Here is a 21,648-nt window from a genome sequence, read left to right as displayed (position 1 = left end):
GGCAGGTCAGCCTGCGGGTCTTCAACAAAGAGCATGCCCAGTGGCAGCATGAATGTCGGGGGCTTCCTCATCCACCCCCAGTGGGTGCTGCCCACTGCCCACTGTGCTGGACCGTGAGTGATTCACGTGGCTGCCCCCTTGGGGGTGGGTGGGAGGGGAGCAAGCCAGGGAGCAACACAATGTGAGAGGACAGCGTCCTGGGTCGGGTGCAGGAGACCTGGGGTTCACGCAGCTCTGAAGCTGTCAGGGGGAGCCTTCAGGCTCTGAGCCCCTAGAGACAGTCTTGCTGCTGGGGGTTGGGGGGACCAGGTGCCTGCCTCCACTCAGCCTCCTTGAGAAGCTCCTGGGCCTCTCTCTCCCAGGGATGTGCTGGAGCCACAGAAATACAGGGTCCAGTTCGGGCCGCTGAGACTCTATGACCACGACCAGCTGCACAGGTGGCCGAGATCATCCGCCACCCCAAGTTTACCCTGAGCCTGTCCGCCATGGGGGGCGCGGACATCGCCCTGCTGAGACTGGACAACCCTGTGACGCTCTCTGGGCTCGTGAGCCCGGTCACCCTTGCTCCCGATTCACTGGTGCTCATCCCTGGAATGAAGTGCTGGGTGACTGGCTGGGGCACCTTTGGGGTCCATGGTAAGATTGGGGGACCTGAGGATGGACAAGGAAGAGGTTGTGGGTGCGGTGCGTGGGGACCACATGGCCGACAGCCTCAGTTGCAGGAGGGGGGTGGGGGGACATGACCGGGTCACAGATGTACCACAGGACTACGGGCCACCTGCCCCCAACCGGGCTCTGGGACGCATCTGAAAACACTCTTGTTTAAACTTGGACAACATCCCAAGAGCAAGTGGGCATTCTGTTTGCAGCTGGGGAAGCCAGTCGCTCAGGACTCAGTCTCGGGGGAGGGGCTTTATTCCTGTGTTTTGCCAGTAAAAACTGCTGGGGGAGAATAGATCCCCTCGCTTCCCTTGCCTGTCCCTATTTACCGAGGCTGTGTGCCCACTGACGGTTAAGATGGGGAAACTGAGGCACGGGCTCATGATCACACAGTGGTCCTGGGAGAGGCTCCCTCCCCACCCCGGCTCCTGGCTCCAGGGCTGGTGTTGCTGGCCATGGGGCAACCCCCCAAAACCAGGACCTGCAGGATGTGTGGGAGGGTGTGACTCCTCCTCCTGCATGGCCCCGTGTGGTGATTATCAGACGCCAGGGAACTGCATGGCTCCAGACCCCAAAGGTCCCCCAAGGCCAGTCCCAGCTCTTTCACGGGGTCTGGCTTTGAGGGGCCCTTCCCCTGGCGTAGCCCCACTCTCCTGACTGCCAGAATATTGCAGCGCTGCTTCCTGGCTATTACTCAAGCAGCAATACCCTCGGAAAACTGACCCCACGACGGTCAGTCTGACACGGCAGGTTCTTTGCTGTGGCTATTTTTTCCAGATGGCTTTTCTCCTGTTTATTCAAGCCTGGCCTTTACTGTCATGGTCTAGCTTTCAGACACATGACACTGAATTGGCCATGACTCCCTTCCTTTTTCCATCAAAGCTATGGTATGATGTGTGAGTCTGAGAGGTGAGGCCCAGATGCGTGACTTGGGGCCGGCTGGAGGGGCACGAGGCCCCAGAGCAGCCCACACTCACCCTCCCCTCCTGCAGCACCACCGTCCCCGGCCCGCTGCCTGCAGGAGGCGGAGGTCCCCATCGTGAGCAACCGGGTCTGCGAGAAGATCTAACACCAGGACCCACCTGCTGGAGGCAAAGGCAGCACCATCAAGGAGGACATGCTGTGTGCAGGGAGGAAGGGAAGGGGCTCCCTCCAGGTGAGACCCAGGCCCTGCCCTCTGCTGCGGTTCAGGGCTTCTGGGCATGGCAGTGGGACCACCGTGGCACTCTGTGGCCAACTGACCTGTGATCACCCTTTACAGGGTGACACCGGGGGTCCCCTGGTCTGTTACTGGCTGGACATGTGGATCCAAGTTGGAGTGCTGAGCTGGGGTGCGGCCTCTGGGCACATCGATTATCCTGGGGTCTATACCCAGGTGACAACCTACTCGTCCTGGATCCACCAGCACATCCCCTTGGCGACTTGATGGGCCTGTGTGGGCAGAGGAACCAGGCACCCCCACTGCTTCCCCCTATTCAGCAACACCGTCTCCTCAGTGCCCTGTCCTCTGACTTTGGGGCCCAGGAGGCCGAGGAGGGGCTCGGAGGCTGGTGTCTCCCTGACAGTGGGCAGGTTGGGTAAGAAGTGCCAGGGACCTTGCCTCCTTCCCGCTACTGCTGTCCTATTAAACTGTGTGCAAAGCAGCCTCAAGGATTTCTGTGTGTCCTTGACCGTGGTGGGGGGAGCTTCCTGGTCCTTCCTGGGTTCCAAGGCTCTGAAAGCTTCAGGGGCTGCATCTGCTGGCAGAGCTGGGTGGCTGAGCCAGGGAGACCCTGTGGTTACTGCCCTGCCCCGGGTGGGACTGTTTCCAGGAGGCCACTTTCTAGGCTCCTCCAGAGGCTCAGCCCAAACCCCAAGAATGAGACAGATGTCCTCTCCCAGCACTCCTTCCCCTGGTTTGGACAGTCAGTGGCTTCATTACCTCAAGTCTCCTATCTGCACCATCAAACTCAGTTTCCCCTGGGGCCAGACACCAAGAAAAGGTGAGAGGTGGTCCTGTGCCCAGCGCCAGGATGTGTCCTTCTCTAGGAAAGTGGTGGTTCACTCCTGCCCCCCAGCCTGGACCACTGTCTGCTGATGTGGGGCCCTGGGAGCTACACGCCACATGGGGCCATGTACACACAACTTAACTAAGAGTGAATTAAGTGAAAACTCATGTCCTCAGGCTCACAAGCGACATGCATTGGACAGTAGGTACAGAGACACAGTCCATCGTCCTGGAAAGTTCCACTGGGCAATTCTGTTCACAGTTCAGAAAGTTGACTGTAGCCAATATAATCCAGAGATGGAGGTGGGGAAGAGCCCGCCCAGCTCCCTAGAATGCGGCTCCTTTCTTGCTCCAGTCTCTCTGCTCTCAACTCTTTCCAACACCCAACTCTTCCCTGCTCCTCCACCGCACAGGGTCCTCAGTCCCATCCACCCTGGTGGACACTGCTCCTGCCTCCCTTACACTGGGAAGAAGATAAATGGAAGCTGCTTTGAATGAGGGTGTGGTTAGGAATGGAGGGGTCTGGGACCACGTCTCAGTTTTGTTTCATTAAACTGTTAGCAAAGCAAGACAGAGAGTGCCCAGTGATTTCTTAGGTGTGGGTGTGGCTGGGAGAGGTCCAGTGACCTTGGGCCTTCCTGATGGGGGTCCATCTGCTGTGAGAGTTGGGTTGGAGAAATTGTTGCTCCAGGCCAGGCACTGACTGGGGGTGGGGGTGGGGATAGAAGGATGGAAGTGGTGGCAAGAGGGAGGGGGGATATTCTCAGTGACTATTCCACTCTTGGGGCCCCTGCTTGCAGCCCACCCTCCATTAGAAGGCCTCATCCCAAAATTGCAACCATTCATCCACACATCCACCCACCCGTCCGTCCGTCCGTCCATCCTCCATCCATCCATCCATCCAGTCATCCATCCATCCATTCAACCACCCATCCACACATTCATCCACACATCCATCCATCCACTCATCTACTCATCCATCCATCCATCCATCCATCCATCCATCCATCCATCCATCCATCCACCCACCCATCCACCCACCCACACATCCATCCATCCACACATCCAAACATTCACTCATCCATCCATCCATCCATCCATCCATCCATCCATCCATCCATCCACACATCCATCCATCCACACATCCATCCATCCACACATCCATCCACCCACACATCCATCATCCACTCATCTACTCACCCATCCATCCATCCATCCACCCACCCATCCATACATCCATCCATCCACCCACCCATCCATCCACACATCCACCCACCCATCCATCCACTCATCCATCCATCCATTCACACATCCACCCACCCAACCACACACCCATCCACACATCTATCCAACCATTCACCCATCCACATATGCATCCATCCACTCATCCATCCAACCATCCATTCATCTACCCATCCACACATCCATCCATCCACTCATCTACTCATCCATGCATCCATCCATCCACACATCCACCCACCCATCCACACATCCATCCATCCACTCATCCACTCATCCATCTATCCAGCCATCCAACCATCCATCCATCCACACATACATCCACACATCCACTCGTCCATCCATCCATCCATCCATCCATCCATCCATCCATCCATCCCTCCATCCACTCATCTATTTATCCATCCACACATCCATCCATCCATCCACTCATCTACTCATCCATGCATCCATCCATCCAGACATCCACCCACCCATCCATGCATCCATCCACACATCCATCCATTCACACATCCACTCATCCACCCATCCATCCACACATCCATCCATCCACTCATCCATCCATCCACTCATCCACCCATTCATTCATCCATTCACTCATCCATCCATTCATCTACTCATCCATCTGCACATCCATCCACTCATCCACACATCCATCCATCCACCCTTACTCATCCACCCATCCATCCATCCATCCATCCATCCACCCACCCATCCACCCATCCACCCATCCACCCATCCATTCATCCATTCATGCATCCATCCATCCTGAAATGCTATGTGGCAGACCCTGGGCTGTTTATGGAAGATACAGATATGAATAGAACATGACCTCTGCCTTCCTCAGTCTTCCAGTCTAGCAGGAAACCACCTTTTAAGCAAATAATGAGTATAGGGTGTGGCATATAAGTGGCACCCCCAAGGTAGATTCAGTGGCCATGCTGAAGACCTAAGCACTCCTGCCCCCGAGCCTGGACCACTGTCTGCTGATGTGGGGCCCTGGGAGCCACCCGCCATATGAGGCCGTGTACATACAACTTAATTAAGAGTGAATTAAGTGACCCAGGCCTGTCCTGGTCTCCACTGTGACCATCGCTTCCCACAGCTCAGCTACCTTTGGGTCCTCTGATCGCGTCTCCCTCCTGCCTGCTCTGCACGCTCTCCACTGTCCCTCCCCCTGGAAACCCAGGCCCTCTGTCCTGGTTGCCTGCCCTGGCCACCCTGCCCTGGCGGGGCTCTACTAGGTCCGCAGACTTGCCTGGGGGGTGCCTGCATGCACACCAGCCCCTGCCCAATGGTCATCCTGCGAAACCCGCTGCCCTGTAGGATACGCAATGTCTTGTTTGTTGGTTGGTTTTCCCCTGAGGTTATTCAGTTTCCCCAGGAGAAACTTCTGGCTGCTTCCCCTGGCTCCAGGCCAGGCTTGGGGAAGGGAGCTGGATGCGCCACTACGTGCTTGCAGATGTCACCCTGGGCCCCATTTCAGTCCCAGGCGGGGCTTCCTGCACCAGGAGCCTCCCAGGGCTGCCCTCCCTGTGTGTCTGTCACTGGGTTGTTGGACTGGGAATGTCAAAACACCTCCAGGAGAAATGAAATGTCTGGTCACGCATGACTGATCTGCAGGAACAGGTCGCAGCTAAACACTGTGCAGCGAGGCAGCTTCAGATCCATGGCCTCTGAATTTCTGAGGGAGGGTCCTGGGGATGCATCTTTGGTTACTGACTTGGGATGTCTGCTCTCAGCGCCTGATTAATACCCTCGGTGAATACCCAGCCTGCTTTCTGCTCTTGAGCTCACTTTCAGTTACCTTATATTCAAAAACAAGAGGAGGCTATGTTGTTTCTTTAGACTTGCTCATTCTCATATCAGATTATGGGCACAAACACTCCTGCATTTGGAAATTTAAAAATACACTTCCAAAGAATTTTCATGTCAGGGCACCTGGGTGACTCAGTCATTAAGCATCTGCCTTCGGCTCAGGTCGTGATCTCAGGGTCCTGGGATTGAGCCCCACGTGGGGCTCCGCTTCTCCCTCTCCCTCTGCTTATGCTCTCTCGTAAATAAATAAATAAATAAATAAATAAATAAATAACCCTTTAAAAAAGTAAATAAAAGAAACACATGGAACAGACCATAAAGAAATGACTGGGCTGCAAAGCCAAATGTCAGTTCCTTGGCCCTAAGTGGGAGGCAGAGCTCTGGGGAGGTAGATAGGGCAGGAAAGCAGGTGCACAAACATCAGGAACTAGAAGGGGGTGAACACAGGCTGGACCAGCTGTGATTCCCTGAATTTGCCATCAGAGGCCATGGACAATGTGGAGGCAGCAGGCACAGCCGAGGACAATTCAGGAGGAAGAACACCTGGACAGACGTGTGCACTGAGGGACCGCATGTGGGCCACTGACAGTCGCCCCAGATGTGAAGTACAAGTTAACACAGCAGTCCCACATGGTTTCCCGGGACAGTGACACTCAGCCTTCCAGGACCAGACAATCCCCACTTCACGCAAACCCTCCCAGGCAATGGGCTGCCATCGCTAGATGTGGGACCTGCGGTGTCCTGGGCTCCTCGACACCTGGGAAGGCAGGAGGACCCCCAGGCCCAGGTGACCTCAAAATCTGGGGAGCCTGAGCGGGTTCTGTCCTTCTGGGATGGGAGTGGCCTGCATCCCCCTTTTTCTTTACCCGGTGTCCACCTGGACTCAGGTGTGAGGTCGGGGTAAATGGGGCATTTCCGCCGGGACAAGGCCAGGGAGGCTGGCCCCTCGGTGTCCCACAGGACGTACAACTGAAGGAGAAAGATCGATAAACCCTGGAGGAAAGAGCAGGGTGGTGGGCTGAATAGTGTCTACTTCCTGACCCCGGGCACCTGTGAACATGACCTGATTTGGAAACAGGGTCTTTGCAGATGTGAGTTGAGGATCTTGAGATGAGGTTGTCTTGGATTTAGGGTGGCACCTACATCCAGTGATGGGCGTCCTTAAAAGACAAAGAAGAGGGGGGTTCGAGACGAGGAGACGCAGGAGAGGAGCCTGCCAGGCTGGAGCAGTGCGGCCATGAGCCCCGGGCCCCCAGGGCCTGCAGGGGCAGCCACCCCGCCCCACCAGGATCTCCCCGGACGTGGAGGGGCATCTGGGGGTTGAGCCCCACGCAGACCTGCAGCCCAGGAAGCTAGCACAGGTGTGGTGAAGCAGGGGCAAAGATGTCAGTAACTCTAATTGTTGTGGTCAAATAAAGTATCCATTGCAAGCAGATGCACTCCCAGCGGAATGGAATTTCCGGTCAAAAAGGACCCTGGAACTTGGCAGGAGGCAGGAAGCAATGGGCGAGGTAAGGTCCCCCGCATCTCTTGCTGGGAGGGGGCTACAGGCTAACAGAGGACCACCGTGTGCGTGCGTCTTCCTCGTGGCCAGGTTCCCCTGGGTGCCCGTGATGGGGTCCACCACCTCTCGAACCTCTCCCTCCCGACCCAACACCAGAGCACCGAAGGGCAGAGAGCGCAGGCTGGGCGGCGGCGGCAGCAAATGAGAGTTCGAACAACTCTAGTAGGACAGAAGCAGGTGGTGGAGGGACCGGCAGGCAGAGGGCCCCTCCGAACCACGGCAGCCAGTGACACGCAAAGCATCTACGTGAGGAACTTTATTTTATTTTATTTACTTGAGAGAGAGAGAGAGACCCTCGTGCATAGGAGCTGGGGGAGGGGCAGAGGGCGAAGCACACATGCTCACAGCCTCCTGCTCGCACGTTAACTCATGCACACTCACGCACACGTGCACACACTCTGACACACGCTCACACACAGGTCACACACTCATGCTCATGCACACACTCACGCACACATTATAATCCCCATGGAAAGTAAGACTCTTGTTCTAGAGAGATGGCCTCGCCTCCCTCCCTGGGCCCCTCAGCCCCCAGATGTGACAGGGCAGGCAGGGGCGCTGAGGCCTGGCTGTCTTTGGGAGACGCAGTTCCCAGCTGAGATCCCACTGGATGGTGGACTCTCTCCCTGCATGCAGCCAACGCTTGGTCCACAGTTGAAGGGAATCCCGGCACCCAGGTGGGAACTCTGCTCTGGTGGGTGAACAGGCCCAGGCTCTGGGCTGCTGGGATGGGCTGGCGTTTCTGCACCTGACAATGGGAGCCGAGTGCCAGGCCTCCCCTCGTGGAGAATGGGTTCCTCTAGATGCCGAGGTCTGCCTGCCACCAGAATGGCCACGCCTGGACCAGGGCCATTTCAACCTGGGCACTGGATATGAGGGCCAGATGACTTTCTGTTGTGGGCTGCCCTGTGCAACGGAGGGCGTTTAGCGGTGTCCCTGGCCTCCATGCTGGAAGGACCCTACAGTCTGGCACCCAAAAACGTCTCCAGACTCACACAATTGTCCCGGCTGAGACAAGCAGGTCTGGACAGGCCATCCAGCTGGTCCGTTGTGTCTCTCCCGGGAGCTGCTCTGGGCCCAGCGGGGGGATGGATGGGGTTAGAAGTGGGGCCGAGCTTGGCACTATGTCCCCACCCTGGGGGCAGGAAAGTCTGACCAGACCCCACCCACTTACTTGGAAAGAAAGATAAAAAGACTCCCAGGGAGTCCCAGGGAGGAAGGCTGTGTGTCCATCCACGGTGAGGAAGCTGACTGATGGTCAGACCCCTGAGACTGGCTTGCCAGACCCTGGGTTCTTGCCCTGGTCTCCTGACACCTGCCCTCCCCTCTTCCCTGCAGATGCTGTGGCTGATGCTTCTGACCCTCTCCTGCCTGGGGGGCTCCGTGCCCGCCAAGATCCCAGGTGAGTCCTAGCCCTGCACTGTGCCCGCCTGCCCTGGCACCCCAGCCCTGCCCTCAGGCCAGCTGGCCCTCTGACCTAGGTGAGAATGGCCCAGAAAGCTCCTGGGCTCTGCAGGGTGGCACGGCTGAGTCCCTGACCCCTGCACATTGTTCCACAGCATCCGTCCCCGAGAGGGAGTTGGTGGGTATGGTGGGGGCCACAGTGCCCCTCAGGGGAAGTGGCCATGGCAGGTCAGTCTCAGAATCTACGATTACTACTGGGCCTCCTGGAAGCACCTCTGCGAGGGCTCCCTCATCCACCTCCAGTGGGTGCTGAGCGCTGCCCACTGCATTTTCCGGTGAGTCATGCCAAGGACCCCTCACTGTGTGGAGGGTGGGGAAGGGGGTGGAAGCAGACACTGGGGCCCACTTGGGTTCTGGACTCAGACTGAGAGGGTCCTGGGGTCTGCCTCCCCCAGGAAAGACGCCGACCCGTCAGTCTCCCGGACCCACACCAGGGACGTGTATTTCTATGGGGGCAGGACGCTGCTGAACGTGAGCCACATCATCATCCACCCCAAGTACATCACTGCCTTTCTGGGGTTTTCCTGGCCCTGTTGAACCTGGCCACCCCCGTGAGAGTGTCACATGGCATTCGGCCAGTCACCCTGCCGTCACAGTCCCTGAACTTCAGCCCGGAGGACACATGCTGGCTGACCGGCTAGGGCAGGGGTCTGTACTATGGTGAGAACACCGGGGGGTGGGTCCTGGATCCTTCCTGCCCACCAGGTGGGGCAGGCTGCGGGGAAGGTTCAGGAGCTCAGAAATACTTGGGGAAGATAGGAACCCCCTTCACAGCCACCTGTGCCCCAGGTGTGGGTGGGCACGGGGCCGCTTGGACACTCTGATTTTGGTTTTGTATGAAGGAACCGGGCCGGATGGGTCAAAGGTATTTGCAGGGTCCGACAGTCAGCCCAGTGCGCCCAGACCCAGACCTGATGCTCTCAAATCCAGGGGTGGCAGGTTTGGGTCCGCGTGGTGTGGGAAGTGGCAGTGCTGAGGGCTCTGCAGCATGGGGGGAGGTGGCGGTGGCCAGTTCCACATCCTGACCCCTCCGCTTCTACCCCAGAGCCACTGCACCCACCCACTGCCTGCAGCAGGTGCAGATCCTGCTGGAAGAGGAGAAAGCCTGTGAGGAAGGTTACGGGAAGTACCTTCACGCAAGAGCCAACGGGAAGGTCATCCTGGAGGACATGCTATGTGCTGGCACTCTGGGCCGTAGCCCCTGCTATGTGAGGTGTTCAGCCCAGCCCCAGCTGCTGCGGGTCTCCTCCTGGCCTTATGTGCTCGGTGACTGACTGTCCCCTCTCCCTGCAGGGTGATTCTGGGGTCCCGCTGGTCTGCAAGAAGAAAGGCACCTGGGTTCAGGTGGGCGGGGTCAGCTGGGGCATCAGCTGCTCCAGGATTGAGCTGCCCGCCATCTTCACAAGCGTCCAGAGCCATGTGACCCGGATCCAGCGGCAGATCCGGAGGCGCCAGTGAGCCTCAGGTTGGGGCCAGGCTGTCGGCCAGCAGAGGATGGTGCTTCTTCCACCACCTCACGTCCCCAGAGCCGAGCTGACGTCCCACACTACTCCCCTCCCTTCCCTGTGCTTCAGCCCTCCCCTGTCCTGCCCCTCTTGTGGCCCCATCCTCCCCTGCCCGTGGGGAGAGGCAGGGTGGGGGCGCTAATGGGGGTGGTGAGCTGACAGGTGCGCTTGTCTCATTAAATTGTCTTGTAAACAGGCTGGTGGTCAGAGTGATCTTTGAGGTGGGTGTGGCCGCGGAGCTGGTTGACCGAGCTCACCTGTTTGGAATCCCAGAGTGCTGGCGGTGCTGGGAACGCTTGGGCTTGGGCAGGGGGAGCAGGGGTGGATGAGGTGATCTGAGACTCTCCCCCAACCCTGGGCCACCATCCGCTATCCCACCTTGCCTGCCATGCACCCTGTCACCAAGTGAGGGTGTTTGTAAGTTTACAGACAGCTGAGCCATCCTCAGGATCCCATTCATTCCACCAATGTTGGTGGGTGCCATATCCCCACATACAGGAGAGTACACGTTGCCTTCCTTGATCTCAGGGTCTGGAGGGGAGGCAGATGTGCCACAAGGATTTGAAATACAGCATGGAAGGCCATACAACCCCATAAACCCAACCAACAGTGAGATGGGAGGGTCAGGGCCGCAGTCATGGGAGGTCAGGACAAGACATGTTGCTTGCACTTGCCAGCAGGGTGACAAGTGAAGGAGCAGAGGAGGAATGAATAAATTCTGAAGCAGGAAACTGGGCGGGGGTCGGGTGGGGTGGGGTGGGTAGCATGAAGGAAAGCCCATTGAGGCAGAAGACAGTGGCTGGAAGACCAAAGTCCCCTTCCACATCCCCTCTCCAGCCTGGGTCTTGTTTGGTCCCTGGGAACCCTGATTAAAACACAGAGTAAGAAACAGATAATGACTCTCCACGTCCAGAGAGTCTCGCTGGATACGTGCCAACCTTGGCCACATGCCTCTTACTGGCCACAAAGTGGAAAGTGTTACTTTTATAAAGATGACCCTCAGGACAAGCCACCCTGCTATAGGGCATGTGGGGGCAAATTCAGTGACGGTTGGATAAGGTCTTTATGGGAGGAATTATAGTGTGGAGGGAAGGTTGTAGGAGGCGGCCCAAACACATAGGGAAAATGTCTGACGTGTATGGATGAGAAAAAGCAATGGTGGAGGGGTGACTATCCCCCTCAGTTAATTTACAAGTCAATTCGGTTTTGATCAATGTGTCACCAAGGATTTCACAGAGGCTGAAGAGCTTGTCCTAAGAGGCAGGAGAGAGCAAACGGCCAAGACTGGCCCAGAATTGTGAAGAGGAAGAATAGGAGGGGATTTTTAAGAAGCTGGAATATCTGGAACGGGGTGGACACAGGGAATGGAGGATGCATGAGCCCTGGCCCCTGGGGGTTGCATCGGTGGGTTGCACAACATGTGACCTCAAACATGTGCAGCTGTGGTGGCGCGTGTCCCCCTCAGTTGCACATGTGAGGGGGCCTCTTGGATCCGAGTTGGCCACCCCTCCAGAGACCCATGGCCATGTCCAGCCACCTCTGGACGCCGAGTGCTGCCAGGGCGCCAGCAGGGAAGCTCCATTCAGGACCCAGCATGTATTCTGGCTCACTAGGGTTGTTGAATACATAGTATACAAACTCATGCTGATGTACCAACTTTTAACCCAAAGTATTTACATAGAAACTTAGTCTTTTTTCTCTTTTAATCACTAAGCATTGCTTTATTTTTAAAAGATTTTTTTATTTATTTGAGGGAGAGAGCACACAGAGGGAGAGGGAGAGGGAGAAGCAGACTCCTCACTGAACAGGGAGCCCGATGTGGGGCTCAATCCCAGGACCCCAAGACCACGACCTGAACCGAAGGCAGATACTTTGCCAACTGGGCCACCTGGCACCCCTAAGCATTGCTTTAAATCCTAGACCCAGCCGTCCCCAATCCACCCACCAGCTGGTTAAGCTTCATTTTCTGGGGCTGGGAAATGGGGACAGGAGCTCTGTCTTTGCTGTATTTAAGTGAATTTGTGAGTGAGTGAAGTCTGAATGGATGGAAGACATGGACAAGTCATCTAATGGGTGGCTGGCTGGAGGAGATATGGATTGAGGACTGGAGGGATAGATGGAGGGATGGTTGGATAGATGGATGGTGGAGAGATGGATAGAGGGATGGATGGATGGATGGAGGGATGGGTGGAAGGATGGATAGAGGGATGGATGGATGGATAGATGGATGGAGGGATGGGTAGCTGCAAGAGGAGGGATGGATGGATGGAGGGATGGATGGGTGGGTGGATGGATGATGGATGGATGGAGAAATGGATGGAGGGACGGATGGAGGGATGGATGGATGATGGATGGAGGGAGGGATGGATGGATGATGGATGGATGGATGGAGGGAGGGATGGAGGGGTGGATGGAGGGATTGGATGGACAGATCAGAATGGCTCAGTGGTCTCAGCTTGAGTATCATTTTGGATTCAGCCACACTTGACTGAGTGTGTTGATAATTAGGTGGGATGAGGAACGTGCAGAATGTTACCCCACTGTTATTTTCACAGCACATAACTGGAAACCACCTAAATGTCCATGGGGAATTGGTTAAATAATTTACTCTAGATCCATACAACTGAGCACAGTGCACCACTAACAATGATGTATTTCTCTACGGAGGGGTGGTGGTGAAGGGAATGTGTGCTCACAGTGGCATCATGGTCTGGCTCCTTGTACAAACTGTGAGTGTGGGAGTGATCGTGGGTGGCCACGGTGGCTACTGCTGGCAGAAGATTAATGAGAATTTCAACTTTCTAATTTTTTTTTTGTAGCCTGAGTTACATTATTTTCATAATTAAAAAAAAGTATTTTCATGTCGGAGGAAAAGAGTTTTCTGGTTTTTAAAAGCCACATCAAAGTGGATTTTAAGTTTTTCCCCAAACATCTGCTTATAACTGGTAACATCTCAATGGCTCCATCAAAATGGCCCTGGGAAACCCTCTTCCTATCCAGGAAGTGCAGTGGTCCTCGTCATGAGAGATGCCGGGCATTCGCTGTGTTATGTGGAGATTTGACCCCCCTGCAAAAGAGAGATTCTTTGTGAGGACTCCCTAAAACATGTGGGAGGACCTTCCAGGTCTTTCCAGAGAGTTCTGCCAAAGCCAGGGCACTCGTGTTCATTGATATTGTGTTTCTGTTTGTGCCCAAAGACCGGGTCACCACTGGGGCCATGGAAGAAATGTGGTGATGGACGCTCCTCCCTCCAGGTTCCCGTGATCCCTCCGAGACACCACTGTCCATGCTAGGACCCCCTGCCCAGTCTTTTGCCCAACCAAGAGCTTTTGCCACCAGCCTGGGGAAGCCACAGCCTTTACCTAATGGTATCCCTGAACCAGGCATCCTGGCCACAGTCCTGGACTTGACCTATCATCGGCCAGTTCCTTCTGGCCCCAGTCCTGACGGTTGCAAGCCCCCCACCATGCAGCCCCCAAGCCTTCCTCTGATCCTATCGCTGAGCCTTCTCTTGGTGGTCTGGTCCTGAGCCTATCAAGGCAAGCAGGTATCCTGCCCCGGGCCCGGTTGCTTAACAGCTAAAGCCAGGACGACCAGGGACTGATGGTCTGAGGTTGATCTCCTTAGATAAGGGACCCAGTTCTCACGATTGGCACAGAAAGTGGGACCCTGGGTGTTTCATGCAGCTGGGGTCACTCCCCATGCTGTGGTGGCTGTCCCAGGTGTGGGCACCAGGCCAGAGGCAGGAGGGTGTGAGGAGCTGCCCTCTGGGGCAGCTGTCCATCCATCCCTCCATCAGAGCCTGGCTCTGAGTTGGGAAGAGGCCGGAGCACCAGTGCCCCCTCCTTCCATGCCTCTCTAGAAGGCCATTTTCCCTCAGTGACCCATGTCCTCCCTCTTCTCTCTTCCCGGATGCTGGATGCAAAGCTTTCTCTGATGGGCCATAGGTCTCAGCCATGCCTGGAACAGCCCAAGCCATACCTCAAAGGCTGGGGTGCAGTGCTTAGACTCCTGTTCACCAATTCCAGAATTATCCTTGCCCACTCCGCCTGCCCGCATGCTGCCATGTTTAGCATGGGGCTCTCCAAGACTAGGGACGCAGGCTTCTCCACCCAAGCATGCCTCTTGGGGTCCCCTGGGCTCACTCTGTCCACTCCATTGCCCTGTGCCCATGTGCCCTGGACAAACAGGGCTGGGCTGGGCTACCTGGCACGGGGACCCTATCGTGGCCCTCTGTCCTTCTGTCCCCACTGGAGGTGGCTCTAGGTCAAGGTATGCTGTCTCCCTGGTCACCTTCCCTTGGGTTCCTGAGGCCCAGTGGCCCTGAGCCACTCCGAATCACTGTCACCACTGACCACAGAGGCTGTTCTGAGCTTGGAGCTCAGGGGACAGGAAGCTCTGAACCGGGCTCAGGCATCATCTTCCTGAGTCACCCTTGGAGAAGCTGAGACTCAGCTTGCTCCTGACACAGGAGAGAGGGCCCAGAAGGGCAAGGGGTGTGCAGGCCACTCAGGATGGGGGCACAAGGGTGGAGGCTGTCCCCAGGTGGGGAAGCCCCTGCAGGACATTGCACCTGCCCCGAAGGGCCAGGCCAACATGGGTGAAGAGCATGAGTCTGCCCTGGTCGAAAAGTGGGGCGGGGGGGTGGGTAGAGAAGCACCCAGGGCTGGGCCTGCCACGGGTTCCGGGGCTTCTGCTGCTCAGATGTGTCCTGAGGAAGCATCAGAGTGAGCTGGGGGTGGGCCGCAGGGCTCCCCGGGCCTCAATCTCCAGGTGTGTGATGAGGAATCGGCCTCAGGTTAATCTGGTCTCCAGCTTTGCTGATTCTCTGTGGCCCTCTCTACGGAAGCAAAGGCCACCCTCCTTTTGGAGACTGCATGAACTGGGAACGGTGTGTGTGGGGTGCCCTGGGATCTGGGAGCCCGTCGACTGTGGGGTAGAAGCTCTGCCCGATACATTGCCACCTGCCTGAGGCCTGTGGAACGTGGCAACCTGTGCTCAGAGCTGGGGGTGAGGAAGGGTGCCTCCCTGGGCCCTGGTTCAAGCGTTAGCTCATGGGGGTGTAGGAGGCTGCCTTGGGGCGAGTGGGCACAGCTGTGGGCACCGCCCCCTCTCCCGCCCCCACCCTCCCAGCGGCTCTGCTCTGTTGGAGATACCGGCGGGACGGCCACTCCACATGGCTCAGGATGAGCCTCAGCTTGGGGAAGGGCCAGGGGACGGCGTACCCAGGCGGGCAGCCACCAATGGGTTCAACCTGGCACCCGACTGCCCTTCTTCCCCAACCTCCCCTCCAAGTGGAGGGCTGACCAAGCCGCCTGCCTACTTCCTGTGGCCAAGAGATAAAGGGGCACAGGAGGCCCCCAGCGCAGAGGCCCATGGAGTCCAGGCAAGGTAGGGGTGCTGGTCCCTCCCAGACACCTGCAGAGGCTCCGGGCCCTCTCCATCCCTGAGCCCGGGGCCTGAGTCCCAGCCATCCCTCCATGCCCTCTCCCCCTGCAGATGCTCCAGGTGTTGCTTTCGGCCCTCTTCCTCCTGGGGAGCTCCACTGCTGGGACCCCAGGTGAATCCTGACCCCACAGGACCCCTCCCTTCTCCAGAAGCTCCTGTAACCTTGTCTCTAGTTCCAGCCGCTGGGAGGCCTTGTGGCAGCTCATCTGCACACAGCTCCTCCGGCCACTCCAGGAGGGCCTAAGTGGGGGCAGCCGGGCTCAGCACCATCTCCTGTTGCTTCCTCAGCGTCCAGCTCCTGATCAGGAGCTGGTGGGCATCATCGGTGGCCACAATGCCCCCCAGGGGAAGTGGCATGGCAGGTCAGCCTGAGAATCTACGCTTACCACTGGGCCTCCTGGGTGCACATCTGCAGGGGCTCCCTCATCCACCCCCGGTGGGTACTGACCGCCGCCCACTGCATTTTCCGGTGAGTCCCACGTGCTGCTGTCCAGCTCTGGGTGGGACATGGGGGGAATCAGGAGGTGGGAAACCTGGGTTCACGGTAGGATTCTGCCTGGAATTGCCACTCCCCTCCCCGCGGTGCCCAGGGGGCTGCCCTAGGAGGAACCACCTCTGTGGCTTCTTTTTGACCCCAGGAAGGACACCGACCCCTCAGCCTACAGCATCCATGCCGGGGACGTGTATCTCTATGGGGGCAGGAGGCTGCTGAATGTGAGCCGTGTCATCATCCACCCCAACTGCAACTACGCCAATCTGGGCGCGGACATCGCCCTGCTCCAGCTGTCAGACTGTGGAGGGCACTGCGAACGTCAAGCAGGTCAGGCTCTCGTCAGCCCAGCTTGAGGTCACCCCAGAGGACCGGTGCTGGGTGACTGGCTGGGGCGCCATAAGGATGCATCGTGTGTATGGGGCGGGGGCCGGGCGGGGTCTTTCCCAAGCCTGTCATCCCCGGGAACTCCTGGCGGGCAGGGGGTTGCAGGTTCCAGAAAGGAAAGAGAAGGGGCTGCTCGCACATCAGTGCCCCCCACCCCCGCGCCATACACTCCACTCGGGAGGGAGATCTGGCCCCCCCAGGCTGGACGGTTCTGTGACTGGCTGACAGGCAGACTGAGCTCAGGGCTCAGTCTTGGGATGGGGAAATGCAAATGCTTATTTCCACTTTAAAAGGAGATATTTTGGGGGGAAAACCAGAAAAACTCACACTTCTGTTTTCTTTCTGGTCTTTCTGTCGGCAGAGTCTTAGGAATTCAGAGGTGGGCAGGGCCTCCTGCGCCCCAGGGGGCCCCACAGCGGCCTGCCAGGGGGAGGCTGCGCTCTGCGGGGACCCAGGTGGCTGGGCAGGACATGCTGCCAACCTCTGGTCGCCTCTCCCAGAGTCACAGCACCCCCCCTTAACGCCTGCAGCAGGTGAGGGTGCAGGTGGTGGAGAATGCCGTCTGTGACCAGCTGTACCACGCCTCTGGACAGGGCCAGCAGGGGAAGATCATCCAGGACGACATGCTGTGCACGGGGACTGAGGGCCCGGACTCCTGCTACGTGAGTCCCACCCCATCTCCGCCCCCTGTCCCGCCCCGGCTGCTGGCGGCCACTCAGCCCTCCCTCTCCTCCCGCAGGGCGACTCTGGAGGCCCTCTGGTCTGCAAGGCGAAGAGCACTTGGTACTTGGTAGGAGTGGTCAGCTGGGGCTACGGCTGTGCCCTGCGCAACATTCCCGGGGTCTACGCGCGCATCCAGACCTATGTGCCCTGGATCACGCGGCAGATCTGGAGGTGCCCCTGACCCAGCTGGGAGCAGCGGCTCCTGCCTTCTCCCAGGGCCTGCTGTTTCAGCCTCAGCCTCACTCGCTCTGGTCTGGGCTCCACCTTCTCAGTGTCCCCGGCCTCCCCGACTGGTGGCAGATAGAGCAGGAGGATGCTGGGGAGTGGGGCCGGAGGCCTCTGGGGCAGAGGGTGCCTCACTGCGCTGTCTGTCAGATTAAAGAGCTTGAGGAATGACCCGAGTGTGGCCAGAGTCTTTGTGGGATGGGCTGACCACGGGCAACGTGGCTTTCCGTGGGAGTGTGTCCCCCAGCCCTGATGTGCAGAGGGCTGCACGTAGGGGCCAGTGTCCTTCCAGGCCTGGGAAGGGCGAGCGAGGATCTCAGTGTCGGTTCCACTCGGGGGCCACAGCCCTGGGGCTGGGGAGGGGACGGCTGAGTGGCCCTTGGTGGGGGCAAAACATCCTGGAGCCCAATGGCGGGTGGGCGGGCAGCAGTGGGAATGGGCTAAATGGCATTGAGCTGTGTACTTCCACTGGTCACGGGGGTGGAATTATGTTTGTATACGTGAACATGATCAAACACCCAAAGTCCCCAGCACACGTTCCTGCATTTACGGGGGGCCCAGCAAGCGACAGAGGGCCGCCCGCCCAGCACGGTCCGGCCGCTCTGTGAAGTAACAGATCTCTTGCCCCGTGGCTGCCCCTTGGCCTCTGCTGGTCCCTCCTTCCACCTCCCACCAGCTCCCTGGAAGGATGGCGTTTGCGGGGAGCCCTTGGGCAGGGGCAGGAAGGGAGTGACTGCCTGAGATAAGACAGGCTTCGGTGTCTCTGGCCTCGCCAGAATCAATAGAGCCGTGCCTCCCAGAACCTCTTGGTCCTTCCTGCTCCGTGTTTGCTCTGCACCTGGACCAGGCAGATGCTGAAGGTCACTCTGCCTGGGCTTACCTCAAATCCCACCCCGTTGCCTGAAGCCTGATCCCTGACCACCTGTGTGGCCTTGCCTCGCTGGGGCGGCAGGGTCCCGGAGCCTGGGGCTGGGCCGGGGGGCCAGGGAGGGACCAGGCCCTCTTCCCCGCATGCAGGGCAGGAGGGAACAGAGCTGAGAGCAGGACAGCAGGCGTCAGAACCGCCAGGGACAGGGAAGAGGTCGGAGGCCAAGGGGGAGGGGCTGGGTGTAGCTCCAGGCCATGGTGACATCATGCCAGAGTCAGACGCCACCAAGGCTCACGGAGAACCTGGAGTCTCCGCTGGGCCCTTGGTACACGTCTGTCCAGATAAGGAGGGGGTCTTCGGAGAGCAGGAGGGGCAGGCTTCACCTCTCCAGCTCCAGCCCCCATCTCTTCCTGTGGTCATTCCCGGGACTGGGGTGGTGTGACCCCCACAAGGCCAGGGTCACAGGGGTGATGCTGGCAGAGGACACGCTAGGGGCCACCTGGTTCGCCCTCTCTCTGGGCCCTTGGTCTTTGCAGTGGGGAGACCTGCGGGGAGGCTGGTCCTGCAGCCCCCAGTGCTGGCCGGGGCTCCAACACCCTCCATCCTGCCTCTGTCTACAGATGTGGCTCCTTCCAGTGCTCCTTGTGCTCCCCTTCCTGGGAGAAAGGGGTGAGTCCCACAGCCAGAGCGCCCATCCGCCTGGAACCCGGACCTCTGACCGTGGGGACCCAGTCCATGGCTCCTCCGAGCCGGGGCCTTCTCCAGCCACATGCACGCTCCACGGTCCCTCCTGGGCTCCTTGCTTCCCAGCTCCCTGGGAGATGGGGTGGGGGTGGGGGGGACATATTCGATCCAAACTGTCCTTGGGGCTGCACAGCTTGTACCCCGCTGGTCTGTGTGCGAGAACCGTCACGCACACATGCCCTTCGGTAACCTTCTGCTCTCAGAGTCCTTTCCCTTGGAGTAGCTGCTCTGCGTGGGACTCAGGAGGAAGTCGAAGCAGAGAATGGTAAACCGAGGCTTCCTGGTGCCCTGCCCGCCGCCACCGCGTGCCAGAACCACATGCAGGGCTTTCCCGTGACTTGTGTCATTTAAGCTTCAAAATCACAGCAGTGGAAATGCCATCCAGGGGCAGGGAGACTGGAGGTCTGCCTCCTTCTCCAACCTGGTGCCACCAGCCACCCATGGGGGCTGCTGACGTCTAGATTACTTACAATTACGATGAAAAATTCAGCTCCTCAGTCCCAGGGCACACTTCCTTCCCGTGGCCAGGGGCCTGGACCGCACTGGACCATGGTACAGAGCATGCCCATCCCTGTAGAAAGTTCCACTGGGCAGTGCCGTTTGCAACTCAGAAAGCTGAGTGTGGGCTATCGAATCTGCGGTGGAGGTGGCAGGAGGGTCCAGCTCTCCGGCCCCCCACCGGGCCCTGTTTCCCCAGAGGAGGCCGGCCGGTGACCCTGTCTCTCCACCAGGGAGGAGCTTCAGCCCGGAGGCCCGTATCGTTGGGGGTATGGCGGCAGCACCCCGGCCTTGGCCCTGGCAGGTCAGCCTCCGAGACCAGGGGCAGCTCATCTGTGGAGGCAGTCTTATCAGCCACCGGTGGGTGCTGACCGCCGCCCACTGTGTCTCCAGGTGAGTCCTGCCTCCCCACACTGGGCAGCCCGGGCCGTGAGATGCCCTGGGGCAGCTGTGCGGGGAAAAGAATTGTGGGTCTGGAGCAGCACCCGGGCCCACGGGGCTCCCCGGCCTTTTCTGCCACTGGCAGGCGGCTCGGAGCCCCACAGGCGGGCCTGGCGCCTGCACCTGGCTCTCCCCTCCAGGACTGTGCCTCAGACGCTGGCCATTCCCTTCCAACTAGGAAAGAAAACGAACTTTAATTATTTGACAATACTTGGAAGTCAGGAACTTTTTTCCAATTTTTGGAACTCTGGTTAAATGCACAACATAAAATTGATCCTCTCGATCCCTTCTCAGTCCACAGTTTCCACTGTTGAGTAACCACCCCCCTCCCCAGGAACTCCTCTGTCTTCCCAAACTGAAGCTCTGTCCCCACTAAGCACTCACGCCCACCCTCCCCGGCCTGGCACCCACCCTCCACCTCCCATCTCCATGGTTCTGACGATCGCAGGGACCTCATCGAAGCCGAATCCTGCAATGCGTATTCTCTGGAATCGGGCCAGTTGCACCGAGCAGGTCTTCAAGGGTCACCCATGTTATTATAGCAAGTGTCAGAAATTCTCTCTTTTCTCTCGCTGGATGTTATCCCGCTGTGCGGATGGGCAGTGTTTTGTACATTCATTCCTCTGTCCGTCGACACCTGCATTGCTCCCCGTTTCAGCGATTGTTATCATGCTGCTCAGCACGGGTGTACGAGAAAGTAGAGAGTGTTTCAAGAGCTAGATGCCCTCTGACGATATTTGAAAATGAAAAGCAGAATCAGGGGCGCCTGGGTGGCTCAGTTGGTTAAGCGACTGCCTTCGGCTCAGGTCATGATCCTGGAGTCCCGGGATCGAGTCCCGCATCGGGCTCCCTGCTCGGCAGGGAGTCTGCTTCTCCCTCTGACCCTCTTCCCTCTCGTGCTCTCTGTCTCTCATTCTCTCTCTCAAATAAATAAATAAAATCTTAAAAAAAAAAAAAAAAAGCAGAATCAAACTATCATAAAACAATCGGGTACTGAATTCTATATAAAGAGAATTCACAATCAAGGTTGGTCCCTCCTGAACCTGAGCTATGGTGTCAACTTAACCTTAGCAGATGCAATAATTAAAGTATAATCGGCTGGTCCCAGGTGTCATCTTGGGGTAAATAAGCCTTTCACAATTTTGTTGGTGCTGGGGCTGTTCCTGGGATGTCCTCGGTAGATGTCCAGTCCTGGAAATCGTGGCCGACGGTTACTGGGGACTTCCTGCCCCAGGGCACTGTCCCAAGCACACTCAGGATAACCGCCTTAGGTAGATACTTTTACCCCCATGTTTCAGGATGGGAAACTGAGGCACAGAGAGGTGAGTAATTTGCTTAAGACCGAAGGATACGCAAGAGGCAGATGCGGGATGTGGACCCTGAGAAAAGGGACACTGGGGTTAGGGGCAGTCCTGCTGGGACAATGTAGCCCTCCATCGGTCATAGGCATCAGGCCCAGAGAGAGCAGCTCCCTGAGGAACTCAAAACACTTTCATCAACAAGTTCCTGCCTCCTTTGTGCTTTCGAATGGCCCCTACCAGGTCACTGCCCACCTGCTGTCCTCAGATGCCAGGGAGGGGGCCTGCT

General features: G+C 57.9%; 1 protein-coding gene across 1 annotated transcript; it reads left to right on the top strand.

The window, feature by feature from the left end:
• Positions 1–7,154: 7,154 nt before the first annotated feature.
• LOC123840681 (putative serine protease 29) lies at positions 7,155–17,466 on the top strand. Its single transcript, XM_064590304.1, is given in 14 exon segments — positions 7,155–7,215; positions 8,607–8,670; positions 8,828–9,007; positions 9,128–9,229; positions 9,778–9,940; positions 10,026–10,186; positions 15,533–15,628; positions 15,737–15,797; positions 15,974–16,037; positions 16,040–16,154; positions 16,324–16,480; positions 16,482–16,591; positions 17,071–17,224; positions 17,302–17,466. Coding segments are annotated over 14 exon segments (1,653 nt in total).
• Positions 17,467–21,648: the final 4,182 nt, after the last annotated feature.

The sequence above is a fragment of the Mirounga angustirostris genome, unplaced genomic scaffold, assembly GCF_029215605.1.
Source record: "Mirounga angustirostris isolate CCGP_5_RB_7025 unplaced genomic scaffold, mMirAng1.0.hap1 SCAF_5, whole genome shotgun sequence".
In the NCBI taxonomy this organism is placed as follows: domain Eukaryota; kingdom Metazoa; phylum Chordata; class Mammalia; order Carnivora; family Phocidae; genus Mirounga; species Mirounga angustirostris.
This window is presented reverse-complemented; position numbering and strand designations above follow the sequence as displayed.